Below are 20,555 nucleotides of genomic sequence, written 5' to 3' on the forward strand. Positions count from 1 at the left end.
CATACATAATAAATGACTGTTAGGTGTTTTAAACTTTGCCCTCTATCCACAAAGTAGCTTTAAAGCAGTCTGTGCATGGTATTTCTAGATAATAACACTCAGATGGCATCCATACTATATAACTATTATTTATGATTCCATCATCACCCAGGAGACAGTTTCACAAACCTCTGCATAATATCTTTATTCTTGTAGCCAATTGGCAGAGGTTAATTTTTTCACCCATCCATAATCAAAAGACGAAATTCTAGACCATTATCCTCATCAATAATATTCTATTGATGAATAGAATCATTATATGAAACGAATAACCTCACTCATCAAGCAAGTTTACTGTACTTATATTTACCACTATCACTTTTCATTTGTTTCTAATGTTAGGAATTGTTCCCACTTATAAAGAGGAGCAATATCAGTCAGAGGAATGCAATGCTTTTATTCTCCACACTCTCAGCTCAATTACAGCATGGACTAGAAGCTTCCTCAACAGGTCTCAATCTCAACTTGGTAAAGCCCTGTCTGTACCTATGTGATTATTACATTCTTTAGGCTCATAGTCTCTCTAAATCAAATGTCCACCAGAAAGACGTTGAGATTATTTCCAACACATTTTCCTGAGGAACTTTGCAAACATTGGAAAGAGGAAATGTTCCCTTTGACAACAGAACTCAAGTCACAAAAACGAAAACTACTATAATGTGGCACAAAGTGCCTTACTCCTGTTTGTTCATTTTAGCTGTCATAATATTATGGTTCATTTATTTAGACAAAAGCGGCACAGATACCGGCCTGCAATGTGTAAATTTTCCTGAACCCATATATATGAGGAATGTGCTACAACAATGGGGGAGCTGAAGTTTTTCCCGAATCTGCTGTCAAAAGTCTTCCCACAGAACTGCTGGGCTGGTACCAACACATGGATGGATCAACTTTATTATAATATTAAAAAAACATGAATAGAAGTAAATCTGTTTTTCCTACCTGTCCCTGATAATTCAACTGATTTTTTGTGTCCTGTTTTTCCATCAAAGAGTTCAAGAGTGTATTTGCCTGTATCCTTCTCGGTGGGTTCATTAATCTGCAGCCAGAGCTGCTCTCCTGTAACACCGCTCTTCACTCTCTCTGTGGACGCAAGCTTTGTGTCTCTGGAGAAAGACAGTAGGCATTATAAAATAATCTACACTTGAGGACGTGTTTTAGCTCTAGCTTCCTCACAATCTAATAAGATGATAGTTCCAATAACAGGCACAAAACCTTGTACCTCTCTACCCTTTTCCTGTGAAAACAAAATAAAGAAAAGCGGTAGGTTTTGTGAGTCACACATGTGGGAGTGTGGGTTCGTGAATCGGAAATGGAGGTCAGTTCCTCCAACGTACATTGCTCCCAAATTCGAGTGTCAAATGTACTGAAGAAAGTGATCTCTTACTTGTGGTACCAGATGATCTTTAAATCGTCCAAGTAGTAAGAAACAAAGGAGTAGACTCTGATACCATGTTCTGTACTCTGTACCTTCAGATCTGTTGCAGTCTGAGCTGTATTGTTAACAGAAACACAGTTTCTATACTCAATTTATAAGCACCAGAGAGTGATGAAAATATAGTGCAAGGCTTCTTCTGAGAACACTTACCAGCTGCACGGCAAACTTCACTTATCACATCACCGAAAGCTGCAAAATTAAGGTTAAACAAGTTTGATATGGCAGACTTCATGACTACAGTGACATTTTTTCTATCACAATTACCCTAAATTTCATGATTGCAATGGTGCATTCAGATGTGTTCTGCTTCACATCCTGACTCTTGATAATAACTCCCCCTTCCCCTCTGTATATAAGAGCTGACCAACTTCTGGGCATTTCAATTGTGGAACAGCATTTGCAGAGGGCACTGGTCAGAAAATTGCTGGCTTGCAGATCGGGATTTACATTGATTTCAATGAATTCCTTTCAATTGTGCGTTCCTGTAAATATCAAAGCCAAATGTCCCTTTTTTTCAGACCTGGGAAGCCCATTTGGTATGTTCACCACGCCTTGAAAGTAGTTCCATCTGAAACAGTCTGATCATCTTTTTAAGCTTGGTTTTAAGGTTTCTTACAATCTCAAACCTATAATGATGCTGAGCAACTTTAAAACAATGTTAATTTTCCTTTAATAAGTTCCCTGAAGGCCCTTACTCTTTGTGTCACTGGGTGTAGATGCTATATCAAGTCCATCATGGCCTGCGGATATAGGAACTCCCAGCTTAGCAGCTGTCTGCTTCTGAACACTTTACTTCTACTTAAATGACCTTGTAAAGTGTAGGTTTCTTACAAAGTCAAGCGGGGATTCCAGAATGTAGGAAAGGTAGAATTAAAAATTATTTAACATTCTGGGCCTTTTATGACTTTGGATTTGCTTGCTGCATGGTTTTACTGATGGGCCTGGCATTGGGCACCTCTTAGTTAGAATTGCGATGGAATCCTAATTGCAATATTGGACCATATTTAAATATACTTATGAGATCCCTGTTATGCTCCAAAAACCCAGGTAGTGAAGAATAGAAATAAAACCAATCTTCACACATTTTTATAAGCATTTATTTACTAAACTGCACATCCTAACTCAACCACAGTTTCAGTCTGTTCCTATTTATCGGAGCACAAATGAATCCCCAGTTAATGCCCACTGCCTGCATACAATTAAAAACAATCAACATACAATTAACAGATTCCCACCTTTCACTTGAAATAAAAAATAGGAGCTTATATGCAAAACCAAAATTTCAAAACAAATTACATCAAGCACCACTATCATCTGTACAAAGCATTACATTGCAAGATACCCTCTAGGACCCCTAACAATTTCTTTACACATGCATTTCTTTTTGTAACACTGTTGGATAGTTGGTGTCTTGCATCCACCCATTTAACTTTAGAGGTTCCTTTCTCTCCAAGGGTATTGATTCATGACAACAAGGTCACGCCATAACCTTTCTCACTCACGCTTTTTGTAGAGTGTATATTATCACACAAAGAGTGATTTTCTACATTCCATTCAGTGGGTATACTACCTTTAGTGTGCCTATTGTATAGAATCTCACTTAAAGTACTGGACAAATTGAATCCTATATCCGCTGCTGCCACAACAGCCAGTCTTTTTTACAGCCAGAGTACATTTAATAACCCTTTTAATTTTCTTTGCTTCCCAAGCTAAAGGACAATATTTTCCATCCTCACCTATCAGAAATATTATAAAGCCAGCTGCAATAGAATACACATCAGGAGAATAGCATGTGAAGCATCGCTAAAAATGACTGTTCTTCGTGTCACCTTAGGATGTGAACTTAATTGGGCCTTCATCCAGATTTAACTTCCTTAATTTTAATTGCCCTTATAATATTTTCTACTTTAGAGTGTTTCATCGTAGTACTTAACTCCAACAGATCACTAGTAGCACCTGGTCAAGTCCGAGTGCACAAGCAGTTCAACTGACCAATCAAGCTTCACAATTGCTTTGTCTTTTATTTATGACATCATCCTTCTGTGACGATTCAGTATGATTAACTGAATGGGAGTAACACTCTATAAATAGGATTGTTGATATAGGGCAAACTTTTCTGTTCGGTGTGCATCCCAACGTCACTGCATGTCATTCTGATCTTTCGTTCGGCTGGCGCGCACCATAGTCAGCTGCGTGCCCGCCGAACTATTAAAAACTTGTTAAAGCCATTAATAAACTAATTAAACTGATTCTCAACGCTGCCCATCCAACCTTAAGGTTGGCAGGCAGGTGAAGAGCCCAAGTGGCCTTTGCGTTTTGCATGAAACCTCATCCATGGGTGGGATAAGGTTTCATGAAGGTTTTATTAATTAAATAAAACATTTTCTGACAATTCATAAACATGTCCCAGCTCATGTGACACTGTCACATGAGGGGACATGTCTGAATAATTTTATTCTTTCATTTTTGAAACTTTAAAACTGAACTTAATCTCCCTGAGGCAGCTCCGTGCTCCAGGGAGATTTCTGCGCTCTTCCACGCGCATCACGCTGGGCGGGCCTTAACAGGGAGAAAATTCTTCCCATAAAATTATTCCAGATCTACTTTGCTTAATATCAAAACTAACATATTTAAAAGCCCCACAAGCCTGACACCCAATTTTAAATTCTACCCCATTCTTACTAAGAACATTTCTCAAATTCTGTAGAACAACACCATAAGAAATCATAAACATGCATCATGAAGATGCCTGAAAAATTTCCTCCATAATACCAAAACAATGTTGTGGCATCTGGCTTTAGTAGAACATAACCTATTTTTGGGAAAACGGTTCTCACCAAAAAAACCTCGAAGCATTATTCAGGTCACAAACACATTTGTTTAGTTTCCGTAGTTTTTCAGGTAGTTTCAGAAACACTTTTCTATGAAAAGTATTGTGCTACAGAAGGGCTTTTATGTTGAATGATCTACACTCCCATGAATATGTGGTCAAAAGAGCTAAAAAGGATTTTTAAGATTAAAGATTTTCCAGTTGCGGGAGAATCCACCCTTACATCTGTGTCACCCAGTCACTCTTCAAAATCCCTAGTAACTAACATTGCTTCAGCCTTATAAGCCCCATGTACAAGAACCTGTTCAGTACAAATCCACCTATGTGAAAATGCTGGTTGACCCTTAACTGGTACCTCGGAATAAACACCAAATTCTCTCCAACTATCTAACTCCCTTTTTTTGTCTTTCTAAGTTTAATTTCAAGTTTATTGGCAACCACCAAAACCACCTGGTCATGAGGACTTTGGCTTCTAATTCTATTGTGAAACTGTTCCGTAGCCTTTATTTCATTTTCTAAATGATTCAAGCTACAGCCTCTACTTCCATTCCATGTTTGCAGGGATCACTAATGTTGCACTATCAGAAGTTCTCTCTTCAGTTTATGATCATTTTCTGACACAAGCATCACTTCAATTCTCACACTGTGTACTCTCCATTCTCTCATCTCATTTTTCCAGTCCATGGAACTTGCTTCTTGGTCATAATCCTAGACATTCAAACAATATTTAAACTTGTCATTAGCTTTTCCAACATATCCCAAATTCCTCCAACCTTTAAACTCCTCTGGACTATATGTCATGCGAGTGACCAGCTGGGCAATTGATGTTTGGATGTGATAGCTCTGTCCTGTGTATCATGATCATTCACATTACTACCATCCAACCCTTGATCTACTGTATTCTGTTCCTCAGAACCCTCATCACAAAACACATATATTTGAGATATGCATGTTTACTTCTATCAGCTGTTCAGAGTCCAAGATTTTGCAATTAATTCCAGTCAATTGTGAGGAATGAACCTTAGCAGTTCGAATACCATCTTTGAGAAGTACTGTCTTACCATCATGACCGATTACCTTAACCTTTCCATTCCCTATGACCCTCACTTTTATAATACATCAGATCTCTTGAATTAAATTTTGCCTCAGACAGACTTATATGGTACCTCACTGCTCTTCAAATTTTCTGTAAGATCTCAGTCTTGATGAAAGCTCATCTCCCTGAATGTAAAGCTTTCAAATGTGCAGAAAAAAATGGGACTTAGTGCAGTACCTTCTAGAGAAGAATTCTATTGCACAGAAGGCAATTTGGGATTTTGCCCAAAGACTAATAGATCCTTTAATGATCTTGAGTGAATTCTTTGCATGAATCACCCATGCCAGGGTGGCTGTTGACTTGCTGATCAGCTAACGTTTTATGTAGCATTTCATCAATCACCGCATGATTCCTTTCACAGAGTCCTTTGCTGGAAGAACTTTCAGCTGCAGTATTCATGACTATGGTGCTTATATTTTTACAAGTCTCTGAACGCGTCCTTGGCAAATTCCTCTCCATTATTGGTCAGAAGCTTTGCTGTGTACTTGTCTTGTCCTATCCACTTCTCTATGATTTTGTTGAAAGGGGCCCTTTTCTCTTTACTATGTATTATTATAGGAAGACTAAATCGGATCATCAGGACGATAAAATGCAGGATGAAAATATTTTTGCCTTTGTTTAGACCTATTGTGACCATATTGTTAAAGTCACAAGCCAATGGAAGGCTTATGATTTAGAGATTTCACATTCTCGCCATTCTCTTCTATTAGTCTCACACAGTCTTAATTATTGCATTTGCATCTTTTAGCAGGATTTTTAATCTTTAGTAAGTCAGGCGAGCAAAAAGTCTATGTAAGTTTAAGACAATTTGCTTTCAAGATAACATCTTAACCAATCTGTCCTATACATTGTTGAAGTTCAAGCAATATCCAGTACTGCAGAATTAAAGGATTCCACAGCTAATACATTCATCAAAGGATTAAAACTCCTTGTGACCATAAACTTGTTCGGTTTCATCATTATTTTTATCCTCTTCCTCAGAATTCAACAAAGAATTCTAATAGAAGGTACAAACCTAATCTTTATTCAACTGATGGGCATCCACTTCACAAAATACTTTACCTGTGATTTTACTTCTTGCAGGAAGCAGCAACGCCAAGGCTTGTTCTCCATACCTTGTTTTCTCTTTAGTAGGGATGTAACCCGTGTCAACATAGCCATTTGATTATGAGTTATTTTGAGGATCCTGCCACTTTGCTTTGGGCAGTTCACCATATAATGATACTTTGAGTCACACCTGAAGCACCTATTAACTGTTTCTTGTGCATTCCTGGCATTCATTCAGCCATTATTTTTGTTTGAAGTCTGTCTTCTGCTGTAATAAAAGATGCTTTCATCCTCATTCTGCCTGTTTTTAATCCTTCCAGTGTATTGATGCCTGCATCCATTATCTGGACTATTTTGAAATCTGATAATCATTGAGTCTTCTACTCTTTGTGTCATTGTGGAATGTCTCATTTGTTCCATGAAGGCCGAAGGAAATGACTTTCCCCAGAAATTTTTTTAAGGCACTAGACATCTGATTAAACAAGTTCGCCGTCTGCTAGAATCTAACATCAGTTAGAGCTAGTTGTCTGTCCATATGAGACACCTCAGCACAGTCCAGTAAATTAAATGTTAGCACCAGTCCAGGAATCCCCAAATTGAATTTTGTCAATCTTTTATATAATCTGTTAACATTCATGATTATTCATCCATTGAATGACCATCTGTTTCCAAAATCAACCAAATTCTGTGATGCCTCATAGGCAATTTACATATCATCTTTCTTGTAAGTGTCGCCCAAAAACTTGAATATAAGGTCCAAATATTCATCACTACCCAACTGACACATATCCATTTCACAAAATACTTTACTTCTGATTATACTTCTTGTAGGAAGCGACAGGTATACCTTGTTTTTCCTTTGGTATTGTAATAACCCATTCAACATATCCACTTCATTCATCCACTGGTCATATGGTTCAGACTCTGAGAACATTGGATGGTAATCATATCCCAACAATTAACATCTATTTTCTGCCATTTTCCACAAAGGCCACTAGGGGGAGACTTTTCTCCCCCTCAGTGGGGCTGAGCCGGAGCGGGCGCAGCCGATCACTGCCCCCGATCGCCTGCGTGCTGCCATTTTACATGGACGGATGAAAGTGCGCAGAAATCTCCCTGAGGCACACAACTGCCTCAGGGAGATTAGTTTGATTTTGAAAAATTTAAATAAAGAAAAGAAAAATTTAAGACATGTCCCCTGATGTGACAGTGTCACATGAGCTGGGACATGTCTATGAATTTTATTAAAAATTTTTATTAAAGTTTAAAACCCTTCATGAAACCTCATCCCATCTGTGGGTGAGGTTTCATGGTAAATGCGAAGGCCTCCTGGGCTCCTCACCTGCCCGCCAACCTTAAGGTTGGACTGGCAGCTCTGTTAATTATTTTAATTGATATTTAAATGGCTTTAAAAGTCCTTTGACTTTGGTGCGTGCTCGTCGAACTTAAGATCTGAATGACGCACGGTGACGTCGGGACACACGCCCGACATCACCACACGTCATTTTACGCGTCGGCGAGTGGGGCCCGCCCCCGCATGCCGACCCGAAGATTCTGGCCTAGGATTTTAGTTTTGTAGGCTGGGATTTTCCAGCCCCACCCTGGCAGGAACTTTTGACATGACTGGAAGATCCTGGTGGCAGGCGGAGCCGGAAAATCCCTACCCTGGTTTCTAACTTTCACCTTTAGGAAACCATCCTCCACTACCATGCTATACTCCAGAAAGCCAGGTGACAAAGGATAGAACTGGAGTCAATGTTTGCACACGTTGGTAAGTATTTATTTCCAAACATGTACCTCCTAACACAACCACTACAGTTTCGGACTGTTCCCATTTATCGTAGCTCAAATGAATCCCCAGTTAATGCCTGCCACCTGCATGCAATTAATACAACTAATATACAATTAACAACTCCTACATGCCTTTGACAGGTGCATCAACCACCTCCAAAAAGTGAGTAGTTAAAATCCTGCAGGTGATACCACTACTTTAATCACCACTGAACCCCTTCCTGATGAATGGACAGGGTTAAATTTGGGCCTAAGATCTATTTAATTGCACTGATGAAAACGTAAATGAATTTCAACCCCATGCCTTTTTACTTCAGGTTATGTTTAATGGACTTTTTGTATATTTTATTGAAGCTTGTACAACATTGCACCACATTGTTAATCTTTACCAAATGTACCTTTTTCAAGCAGTCGGAGCAAACTTGAATCTCTTCCCCTGTCATCCTTCAGCACAATTTCATAAACACCAGCATCCTTCTTTGAAAACTGTAGGCATATTTTAAATATTTTATTGGAACAATGTGTCCGTTGCACACAATATAATTATACTCAACTCTCAGAAGCCATTTGGAATTGTGGGCTATATTTTCTGCCCTTCAAAGTTCTCACGTGAACAAGTACACTGCTCATATTGGATTCCCCTCAATGCTTTTCAGTGTATTGACTTTTCTGAGGAAGTTTATATGACTGTGTTAAACATTCCCATAGAATTTCTGGTTGGAAAATATGCCCTGGTGACATTTTGTGATACAACAAATTACTGTGCCGAAGTTTTGGTGTACACCCTGATTTTCTGCCACTATAGAAGTCTGTTTTTTGCCACTCTCCTGTTCTCTCTATAGCACACACATTTGCAGTCAAAAAGATGGACAAGTGATCAGTTAGCTTAGATGGCTAGATTGTGATGCAGAATGACACCAATAACATATGTTTAATCCCTGTACCGGCTGTGGTAGTTCATGGAGACCTGCCTCCTTGTCTTGCTTCACGTTTGATGTGGAGTGGTGCCCCTTATGCTAAATAACCAATAATCTCTCCCTGATGGAGAGAGATGCCGCTGGTCTTTTGTGGACTATGGTTAATTAGTGATCTGATTCCACTGCCATTGCTGTTCACAACCAGTCTCATGGAGGCAAACAAAAGCTGTCTTGAGTACCTGCTTATTTTCCCTTCCTTACTGAGGGAAAGGGCCTGGCCTCCAATCAACATACCCTCATGACGATGCTGTCTTGAAAATGTAATAATTTTCATATTATTGTGATTTATTGTAAAGGTAGGTTAATAGTGGGGATTGGATTAGTTTCTTTGTGTGGATGTGTGGGGTGGGGGAGGGGGGTTCAATTGAATTGGGGACAGCTGGTCTGAAGCTTTTGAGTTATCAAAAGGGAAGCTAGGTTTGAAATGCTAAATACGTAAACATGGTTGAAGTTTTAGAATGTGAGGTGTGAGGAACATTTGTATGTTTAGATAAATTAGGTTAGTTTAAATTTCAAAGAGATGGTAAGGTTTTACACCTAGCCATAAGAAGCTAAGCCCAACAGTGTGTTTATTTTTCCCAAAGTTTACTGATAAAATGAGTACTATGAAAGATTTATATTATGAGAAAAGTAAAGCTGCAAAGACATATTGGAACAATGGAATTTACATTAAAAAGGGAGAAACCTGTATAAAGGAGATGAGGTTATGTGTAAGGAGAAAGAATTCTAAGATCTAACGAGTGTGAAAAAGCCTCCAGCATGTATGTATCAAGTTGCTGTCTACAGGAACTGAAGCTAAGAGAACTCACTGTGAATATCACTGTCCAGTGTATTGTGTGCTTTGCCTGGGTCTGTTGAAATCTGTTTTGTTTTACTGTTGTCTTAATGGAGGTGTAACTGGGAGCTAGATTAATTAGGGGATTTAGGAGTTATAGCAGTAATTTGTAGACCTATGTATGTGTTTAAAATCTTTCCTTCTATTAATAAATGTTTAATTTAGTTTTTTTTTTAAAAAGCCTCAAAGCTCAGTGGCCTTATTACCACTGAATTCAAGGCACGCATCTCAAAATAAAAATACAAATTGCAAAACAGTTGTGGCAGCTGTTTCAAGTTTCCCTCTAGGATTTGAGCAGCTCAGCATTTACCATCTGCTGTGCCTTAACACAACTGGGGGCTCGTCCGGGATATATTTGAAGTTCCTTGATTGGTTTGGAGTTGGTGAACTTTAAGGTTACGAGTGCAAGAAGTACTTTGAATTCAGGAGTTGGTGTGAGTTTTTTTTATGTGGTGAGACTGCAATATGGCTTTGGCAGTTGCTAAGACTTGTCTGGAAGTTGAAGTTATAACTTTGGTTGGTTTACAAAAAGCAAATAAAGCTAAGTTAATGGAATTGGCAGATAAGTTAAAATTAGGATTGCCTGCAAGGGTAAGGAAATCAGACATAATTGAAGGTGAAGCACAGCATTTGAAATTGGAAGGAAAACCCGAGAGACCAATTTCTCCAAGGGGTGGGTCATTGAAATGGGCTCAAATTCAGTTGCAAATGAAAAAATTAGAACTAGAGGCAGCAGAAAAGGAAGGGGTAGAGAAAGAAAAAGAATGAGAAAGGGCATTCCAAAGGGAACAGGTAGAAAGTTAGGGGAGAGAAAGAAAACAGGGAAGGGAATTAGAAATGGAGAGGTTAGAAAAGGAGGAAAGAGAAAAAGAGAGGGAGAATTCCAGCTTAAAATGCTGACAGTTATAAAAGAGACACCAGAAGGTGCGGAAGGACTTATTTCTAGATCGGAACCCAGTGGAGAGATGTTTAAATTTGTACAAGCTCTTCCAAAGTTTGAGGAAAGAGATGTTGAAGCATTCTTTATTTCACTTGAGAAGATAGTTAAACAGATGAAATGGCCACAGGAAAACTGGACATTGTTGTTACAATCCAGGTTGGTGGGCAGAGCACATGAGGTTTATGCTTCACTGTCAGAAGAAATGTTGGTGAACTGTGATGTGTTAAAAAAAAAAAGTCTATTTTGTGTTGATGCCTGAGGCATACGGGCAGAAATTTAGGAATATGAGAAAACAACCTGGGCAAACTTATATGGAGTTTGAGAGAGTAAAACAAAGCAATTTTGACTGATGGATGCGGGCATTAAAGATAGAGAGGGCATATGCAGCTCTTAGAGAGGTAATTCTTTTGGAAGAATTTAAAGATTCAATTCCTTCGGTAGTTAGAACTCAGGTAGAGGAACAGAGGGTTGAAACAGTAAGACAAGCAGCAGAGATAGCTGATGATTATGAGTTAGTTCATAGAGCTAAACCTTTTTATTGTCACCTTTTTAAATCAGAGAAGGATAAAAAGGGGGAAGGTAAAAGGAAGGTAAGTAGTCAGGGAAGAGGAGTAGGTGGGAATTTCCAGGAAATTTTTGTCAGAATAAAAAGGAAGGTGTTGAGGGCAGAAGTGACACTCATAAATTGAGGTGTTTTCATTTTAATAAAGTTAGACACATGATGTCAGTGCTGTTGGAAATTAGAGGGAAAATCTGTTGGGATTGTTGGGGTGCAGAAAAGTTCTGGAAGTAAAAGTACTGTGGGTTATGAGGTTCAGGCACAGGAAAAACCAATGGTTTGTGTACAGGTAAAACAGGAAGAATCAGTGATAGGCAAAGAAGTGGAAATGTGTTCACAACTTACCCAAGAGAGCTCTGAGGAGCAGGTTGCAGAAATGTTTAAAGATTTTGCATGCGAAGGGAAAATCTTTCCATGTGTACAGGGGGAGTAGGTAAAGATGTTAAAATTTTAAGAGACACGGGCTAATCAATCCTTAATGTTGTGGGATAATAATATTTGTTGTTCAGAAGGGGTATTGCAGGAACAGGTGATAATAAGTGGGATTCATGGAGACGCTAAACCTATTCCATTGTGGAAGGTACATTTAAAGAGTAGGTGGAAAACAGGTGAGGTGATTGTTGGAGTTGTGGAAAAATTGCCCATTACAGGGGTTCAGTTTATTTTAGGTAATGATACAGCTGGGTCACAGATGCGGGTGATGCCTACGGTAGTTGAATAGCTTGTAGAGGTGCTTTCAACAAAGGTGCTGCAGAGAGAGCATCCTGGATTGTTTCCAGATTGTGTGATAACAAGATCACATGCTCACATGTTGAAACAAGAAGAACAGGAAATTAAGAGGCAGAGAAAAAGTGTGGAAGTCCAATTAGCTGACACTGTTTTTGATAAGATTGTTCAGGATGAACGAATGGAGGATAATATAGCTGAGGTATTTAGCTCAAGCAGTTGGTAGAGTTACAGAAAAAGGATTTGTTTTTTATTCATTCATGGGATGTGGGCTTCACTGGTTGGGTCAGCATTTAATCCCCATCCCTAGTTGCCCTTGAGAAGGTGGTGGTGAGCTGCCTTCTTGAAACACTGCAGTCCATGTGATGTAGGTACACCCACAGTGCTGTTAGGAAGGGAATCCTGGGTCTGCTGCCCTTGTCCTTCTAGATGGTCATGGTTGGCGCTTGGAAGGTGCTATCTAAGGAGCTTTGGTGAATTCGCAATACACAAATAAGACAGCTCTATCAGACAGCTTACTCAGAAACACAGGCAGAATGTATTCCAGAATGTTATTACCTTAAGGGTAAAGTTTTAGTGAGAAAATGGCTGCCTTATCATGTTTCAGCAAATGAAAGCTGGAGGGAAGTGCATCAGATTGTTATACCATTTGGATATATAAATGAGATCCTTAGAATTGCTCATGAAATTCCAATGGGGGACATTTAGGAATCAGAAAGACACAGGCGAAAATACAAAAAACATTGCATAGAGACGTAGTCAAATTCTGTTGAACATGTCACATGTGTCAGGTTTTCAGGAAACTACAGGAAATGATTAAGCCGGTACCTTTAATTCCAATTCAAGCATTTGAAGAACCTTTTAGTAAGGTCATGACTGATTGTGTAGGACCCCTCCCTAATGTTAAATGTGGAAATCAGTACTTACTGACTATAATGAATGTGTCTACAAGGTTCCCTGAAGTGATACCTTTGAGAAATTTTACAACGAAGAAAATTGTGGAAGAATTGACAACATTTTTTACAAGGTATGGTTTACCTAAAGAAATACAATCAGATCAGGGTTCAAATTTCGTGTCACAGCTGTTTAAAGAAGTAATGAACAGTTTGTGGATAAAACAGTTTAAGTCAGAATCTTACCATGCTGAGTCACAAGGGGCTTTGGAAAGATGGCATCAAACTTTAAAAACTATGATGAGGGCATATAGTCAGGATTATCCACAGGATTAGGATAGGGGAATTCAATTCTGGTTATTTGCTATTAGGGATGCTCCTAATGCAGCAACTGGTTTTAATCCTTTTGAACTAGTCTATGGTCATGAGGTAAGGTGACCACTGAAATTGATTCATGGGAAATTGGTGGGTCAAAATTCAGAAACTACTCTCCTGGATTATGTATCAATCGTCAGAGAAAGATTGGACATAGCATGTAAACTTAATAGCTTACAGTCAACATGGGAGGACCATTTACTACATCTGGAAGAATTATTTAATCGATTACAAGGAGCTAATTTGGTAAATTAACTTGGCTAAAAGTGAATTTGCAAAAGCGCAAGTTACATATCTAGGTTATACCATTGAACATGGTAAGGTGGCTCCAAGAGATGTGAAAGTAAAGGCTATCATGGACTTCCCCATGCCAATAACAAAACGAGAAGTTTTGAGATTTCTGGGCATGAGTGGGTTTTACCGGAAATTTGTACCAAATTGTAGCAGTGTGGTTGCTTCATTGACTGAACTATTAAGAAGAACAAGAAGTTTCAATGGACACAGGAGTGTCAGAAGGCATTTAACAGTTTGAAAACTGTTTTGACTATGACACCAGTTTTGGCAGTACCCAATTATGCCAAGCAATTTAAATTTGCCATTGACGTAAGCGATATAGGCATTGGTGCCATATTGTTACGAGAAGATGACATTGGAAATGAGAAACCGATAGGGTATTTTTTCCAGAAGTTGAATGTCCAACAGAGAAGATATTCAACGATTGAAAAGATCTGGTATTAGCATTGCAGCATTTTGAGATTTACATTGCAAATAATTCATCAGAAACAAGTGTTTATACACACCACAATCCTTTAAAGTTTCTGAACAAGTTTCGAGACAGAAGTGCAAGGCTATTCAGATGGAGTTTATTAGTGCAACCATTTAATCTACAGATTATACATGTGGCTGGATGAAAAAATCTGACTGCAGATGCATTGTCAAGAGTTTGAAGTTAAAAGGGAAAATTGAACATTTTATATATATACAGTTATTTTAATGCAAGTCTGGTAATGTAATAGTGTGAGTATATAGATAAGTATAGGAGGTAGTGTAAAATGGGTTGAGAAAATGAAGCTGTCTTTTTAAATTATGCTGGTTCATTTTCCAGTAAGGAGTGGGGGGTGTCACGAAAATGTAATAATTTTCACAATATTATTGTGATTATTGTAAAGGCAAGTTAATAGTGGGATTTGGATTAGTTTCTCTGTGTGTATGTGTGTGTGTGTGTGTGAGGGATTTAATTGAATTGCAGACAGCTAGCCTGGAGCTTTTGAGTTACCAAAAGAGAAGCTCGGTTTGAAATGGTAAATACATAAACATGGCTGAAGTTTTGGAATGTGAGGTGTGAGGGACATTTGCATTTTTAGATAAACCAGAGTCATGAATTTTAAAAAGATGGTAAGGTGTTACACGTAACCAACGGAGGCTAAGCCAAACAGTATATTAATTTTTCACAAAGATTACTGATAATATGAGTACTATGAAAGGTTTATTTTATGGAAAAAGTAAAGTTGCAAAGACATATTGAGGCAATGGGATTTACATTAAAAAGGGAGAAATTTGTATAAAAGAGATGAGGTCATGTGTAAAGAGAAGGAGTTCTAAGATCTAACAAGTATGAAAAGCCTCCAGCCTGTATGTATCAAGTTGCTGTCTACAAGAACCGAAGCTAAGAAAACTCACTGTGAATATCACTGTCCAGTGTACTGTGTGCTTTGCCTGGGTCTGTTGAAATCTCTTTTGTTTTACTGTTGCCTAAACGGAGGTGTAACTGGGAGCTGGATTAATTAGGGGATTTAGGAGTTATTATAATAGAAATTTGTAGACCTATGCATGTGCTTAAAATCTTTTCTTCTATTAATAAATGTTTAACTTAGTTTTGTAAAAAATACCTCTAAGACTCGGTGGCCTTTTAACTACTGAATTCAAGGCACGCATCTCGAAATAAAAATACAAATTGCAAAACAGTTGTGGCGGCTGTTTCAAGTTTCCCTCTAGGATTTCAGCAGCTCAGCATTTGCCATCTGCTGTGCCATAACGGATGTAGTCACCGCCATGAAGTCTAATGTTATGGTGACTATGGAACAAATTAAATGTGGTGAAAATTAGGCACTTTTGCTGTATAATGTAACATGTTATTGGCTTCTCTCCCCAAGTTCACTTATGGAACCAGCTAGTTTTGGTACAATAGATTGCATGGAATTGATTTTTACTCCTGGGAGTAATGCAGCCCTGTAAGTGCCTGGGGGAGCAGTACCAAGAAGGCTTGGCTGATTTTAACGGCCAGGTGTCATTAGCATCCTGCTTGCTGAATTCCCAACTAAAATAACTGGTGGTCAGCAGGAAGTGGCTGTCCAGCTGATAAAAACAGTCAACTCAGAGGCTGCAGCTATAGACCCAAAGGCGAAGGTCCCTGGCACAAGATAAGTGCATTGGAGGACTTGGGGATGGGAAGTGGATGCCTAGGTTAGGGGAGGTCTCCTGACACCCAAGGAATCCTGAAATAAATACTTATACTGGTCTGACACTCTTCTGATCCTGAATCCAGATCCCAGCAATTCTGGCCTGGTGGGGGAGGCATCACTGCTCCCCCATTAAGGTAAAAATAGATGTTGAATCAGTCTATGTCATTTGAATGCAATCTATATACATAGAGAGCTGGGGAGCTGTTTGTGCTGTATGCAATTTAGAATTGCAAATGCCCAAATTAGGCTGGGAATGAATAGATAAACTCTCGTTTGTATTTTAATTGCATTTTCCCCCGTCAGATTTCACCAGGTAGTGTTAGTTAGGAATAATTCCATGGCTTCTGTGGATTCCCTCCATAACTCCCAACAGTAGAAGCTACTAGTGAAATGACATAAATGGCTGAATCCACAACGATTACAGCAAAACACCAGGAAAACTCCAGTGGCCTATATTTAGTCAGGTGTTTGAGGGAGAGGTCAAACCATTCAATTCAAATAGAAGCATTTTGAGGGTTTTATCTGTATTCATGTTTGATTAGCAGTTCTTTTCCAGGTGTCTCTGTAAGGGATGAGAGAGGTGAATAACAAGTAGCACTTCTAAACTGTTCTGATGGGCAACTTAAATGACCATTGCCAACCGTTAATCGGGCCTGTTTTTGACAACCAATTAAATGCTTTCAGGAGTCCTTTCAGCCTGGAAACTCCTTTTGGTGCCGTTTTTATCAACCTAATGGTAATGGACACAAGTAACTTGCTGACACCCAGGTTGCCTGGTGCAAAGAAGCCACAAATTGCCAGAAATCCAACAGGCTTAAGACATCCCATCAGCATTGTCTCCTTTTGGCATCATGACAGAACCTCTGTCCACTTCAGGCCACAGCGGGAATTAGCCCCATCTACTCATCTGCATGGAGACCCAGTGTTTCCAGGTCCTATCCAATTCTCTCTCCATCTTTACCATTGTTCCCTAGGCCCTGGATTCCATCTCTTACTGATGAAGTTTTCTCTGCTAGATTTAGTTAAAGAGTGATAATGCTATTTATTTAATTAAACAATAGACAACCTCAATGTCTTTTACAGCAGACATAGCTTCAGCGATATAGTTAAACATTGTTTCCATACCTGTTGAACCAGCAAAGTACACACGCCATCCTTGAAGTCATGCTTCTCATCAAACATTATCTCTCTATCATCTTTGTACCAGATGATTGATGTTTCCTTTTTAATGTTAGCCACCTAAGTAGAAAGAAAAGAGAAGTTGGATCACAGGTTGGTTTGGTTCTTCCTTTATTTTGAATTTTCACCGAAAATGGCATTTGGCTTCTCTATGTTTTTGTTCCTTTATCCAAATTTCCAATCAAACATTTTTTTTGTTAGCCCTTGATGTTGACCCATATTGAGTTATGGTTATATTAGCACTAGCTAAACTCTAATACTTGGATTGCATTATGGTTCTTTGTACATTAGCTATCTCCTGTATCCATGCATGTCCCTATTTTATATGTATGGCCTTGGCAGTGAGGGGCTGAAATTACATGGCCATTTCAGTGGACTCCCATTGGAGCTACCTTTCTCAGGGCAGAGTCTTATCCCAAATAAGGCCACTAGCATTGAGCTAATGGCAGGGATTCCCTACACTGGGGGCAGAATTTTTCCCTTGGCAAGGGTGCTCGGCAGGTGCGGGCGGGGGTGTGAAGCCGATCACCGCCTGCGATCGTCACTGCACCGCAATTTTACATGGGTGGGCAATTAAGGCCCACCCGGCATGGAACGTGAGCAGAAGCGCTCAGTGCTGCATGTGCAGGCGGGGAGAGGAGGGCGAGCAGACCTAGCACAAACTTCGCGCATGCGCGCAAAAGAGCGCTTCAATCCCTCGGAGGCACGGAACTGCCTCAGGGAGATGAGCTGCTGTTTAAAAAAAAATGAAGAAAGTAAAAATGTCATAAAACACGTCCCCTCATGTGACTCTGTCACACGAGCAGTGACATGTTTTTAATTGAAGTGTTAAATTTTTATTTTATTTTTATTTGCTTTAGGAAAGGATGAGGTTTCCTAAAAAATACAAAGGCCGTTTAGCCTTTTCGCCTGCCTGTCAACCATGAGGCTGAATGGGCAATGAAAAATTCAGGACAATTGTTTATTTAATGGCCTTAATAGGCCTTTTAATTGTCGGGGTGTGCGCTTCCGGCTCTGGCGTGTGCCCATCAACCTAACTATTGCGAGAGTGCGTGTTGACGTCGGCATACTCGGCCGACATCAACGTGTTTTATTTCACTCTCAGGCGTGTCGGGTGTGCGCCCGCACGCCAAGCATAATTTTCTGCCCTGGGGGTTCCCACTTCCTCAACCTCTCAGAGCCCTTAGTCATCTTTAGAGGCCTGTAATTTGAGAAAAAGGTTGCACACTAGCCTCAGGACTAGCAGGAGTGCAATGCATCTAGGGTTTAAGATCTGAGTCATGGCCTGAATTCTTGAACAAAGGAAATGAATTTTGCTTCAGTTGCTTTTAAATACTTGTTTTAAAGAACATTGAACATTACATTCATTCTTCTTTCTTGGAGGGGGTAGGGGTAGCAGGCTTCCTGACCAGTGTGGATTGGCAGATGCCCAAAATGCACCTCTCGTAGCAAACCTGCCTGCCATACTTATGCTACCTGGACTTCCTACTGACCCCACATACTGCGACATAGTCAACACCAATGATTTCTGGTGGACACACTCCCACCTCACATGTCAGGGTCATGGCTGATTCTATTTTGATGCCTGACTGTCAACAGGTTATTAAACAATAGACAGCATGACAGACAAGCCTGGTCCCATCCCTGCCCAATATCCAATCTGTATGGACACTTTTTATCATGGTCAGACTTCACACTTGCCCTATCATACTCCGTAGCAGAGTATTATGCACCTGCCTGGCAAACGTCATCACATACACATCTTGTGGACATTTGATTGAACGCAAAAATGTGCATCATAACTGGAACCTTGCTAGCAGGCTCAGACAGCCAAGGCCCCTGTACAGCCAACCTCTACCGCTGAGGCCTCAGTACCAACCCCTTACGCACTTGTGGAAAGACTCAAACAAAGATGCATGTTACCAAGGAATGCCGCCTCTACAGACTAAATGGTGGGCTAATCACCTTAAACTCAGCAAATGAGGACACAATCATTTGGTTTCAAGGATTTGCATTCGCTGAACAATAAATCATGGTCAATGGAAAGTAATTAGGAGCAAATTTCTTTCTCCCTCTGTTATGAATTTTTTTTAGGATTGTAGATTATTCATGAAACCTCACATGGGTATAACAACAAAACTTTACTAAACCTCACACTAAGTAAATCAGTTCTGATGAAATGCTTTTGATCTGAAATATTGGGCTGAGTTTTCCTGGCCCTAGGTGGAGGGTAGCCAATGCAGACAGACTTAGGGACCAATTAGTAAAGCAGCTGAATCTTCCGCTGAGGCAGAAGTCCAGTAGGTGCCTGGAGAAGGCCTATGGGCAGCAGACCAGAAAGGCTATCAATTTGTCTAATTGCTCCCCCATTACAGAGCCATGCGGATTAGAGGGTCACAGCCACATCTACAAGCAATCCTGTGGAGGGCTTTCCTCTCCACAATGATGTCCTGACAGCTGTGGCCATTATTTATTTTTGACTTTGCTGAACTGTTCAAAGTGCCTCCACTTTGAGGCGCTCTTGCGGTCTCCTATCCGCATCAGTCGTGCCCGCATCTCCCAGTGGGGCTGCCAGCCGGCCTGTGCTGTGGGCCTCTGACCAGGCCACCTACCTTGAGAACCCGCCCGCCATCCTTCATTGCATGGTGAATACAGAGGCAGCCAATTAGGAGCCCGCCTACCAGAAGGTGCACTGGCCAGTGCCCTGACGACATGCGTGGTCTTGGCATACCCATATCATTTTGACTTCGGGGACCTGCTGGCCACAGGAAAATTCAGCCCATTTAACTCCATTTCTCCACAGATGATGCCAGAATTTAAAAGGGCGGGAACCTCAAGCACCAGTGATTTAAAAGCAGTGGTGACAGTGCTGATTAAAAAGAGTGGGAAGGACAAACAGTAGCAGCTAATACCAGACAAACAACTCAGAATAGAGCTGTCAACAGCAATTTCAGTGCCATTGTGAGACCAGGTTCGTAGGCTGTACATCCAGGCTATTCCCTGGGATCAAGAACCCTGGATGGTGGAAGTCCCACCCACTGACAGCTGCTGGCTAATCAGATGCCAGAAGCTCAATTGAATGGCAGAGCTACTGGGGAGGTGGTGGCTGCTGCCAGTACAACACCCACCTGAGGTCCAGTATTGTCTCTGGATCCCAGGCCTGAGATGAGTGATGTCGGGATGGCTGTTGTGGGGTGGTGGCCATGGGTGAGGGGGTAGGGGGCTGTTGGCAGCAAGGGCAGGGTGTAGCAGGCCCTGCTTCCCAATGCTGGATCCCTCGATCAAGCACTGAGTGTCTATGAACAAGAGAACCCCTCCCAGTAGCCTGCGAGCAACCCTGCACGGATTTGCTTATCGCGCTCTCTGCA

The 20,555-nt window shown here is 40.3% G+C and overlaps 1 protein-coding gene across 1 annotated transcript in view; it reads right to left on the reverse strand.

Annotated features, from left to right (window-relative positions):
- Window positions 1-20,555, reverse strand: part of myom1b (myomesin 1b) — a 210,909-nt gene that overhangs the window by 51,738 nt on the left and 138,616 nt on the right. The window contains exons 29-33 of the mRNA XM_078540637.1: window positions 17,134-17,247; window positions 8,640-8,727; window positions 1,628-1,666; window positions 1,427-1,532; window positions 982-1,145 (exon numbers count right to left, since the gene is read on the reverse strand). Of these exons, the coding sequence (XP_078396763.1) occupies window positions 982-1,145; window positions 1,427-1,532; window positions 1,628-1,666; window positions 8,640-8,727; window positions 17,134-17,247 (511 nt within the window). The remainder of the gene's footprint in view (window positions 1-981; window positions 1,146-1,426; window positions 1,533-1,627; window positions 1,667-8,639; window positions 8,728-17,133; window positions 17,248-20,555) is intronic.

Source organism: Cetorhinus maximus, chromosome 4, assembly GCF_964194155.1.
Source record: "Cetorhinus maximus chromosome 4, sCetMax3.hap1.1, whole genome shotgun sequence".
NCBI classification, from domain to species: Eukaryota; Metazoa; Chordata; class Chondrichthyes; order Lamniformes; family Cetorhinidae; genus Cetorhinus; species Cetorhinus maximus.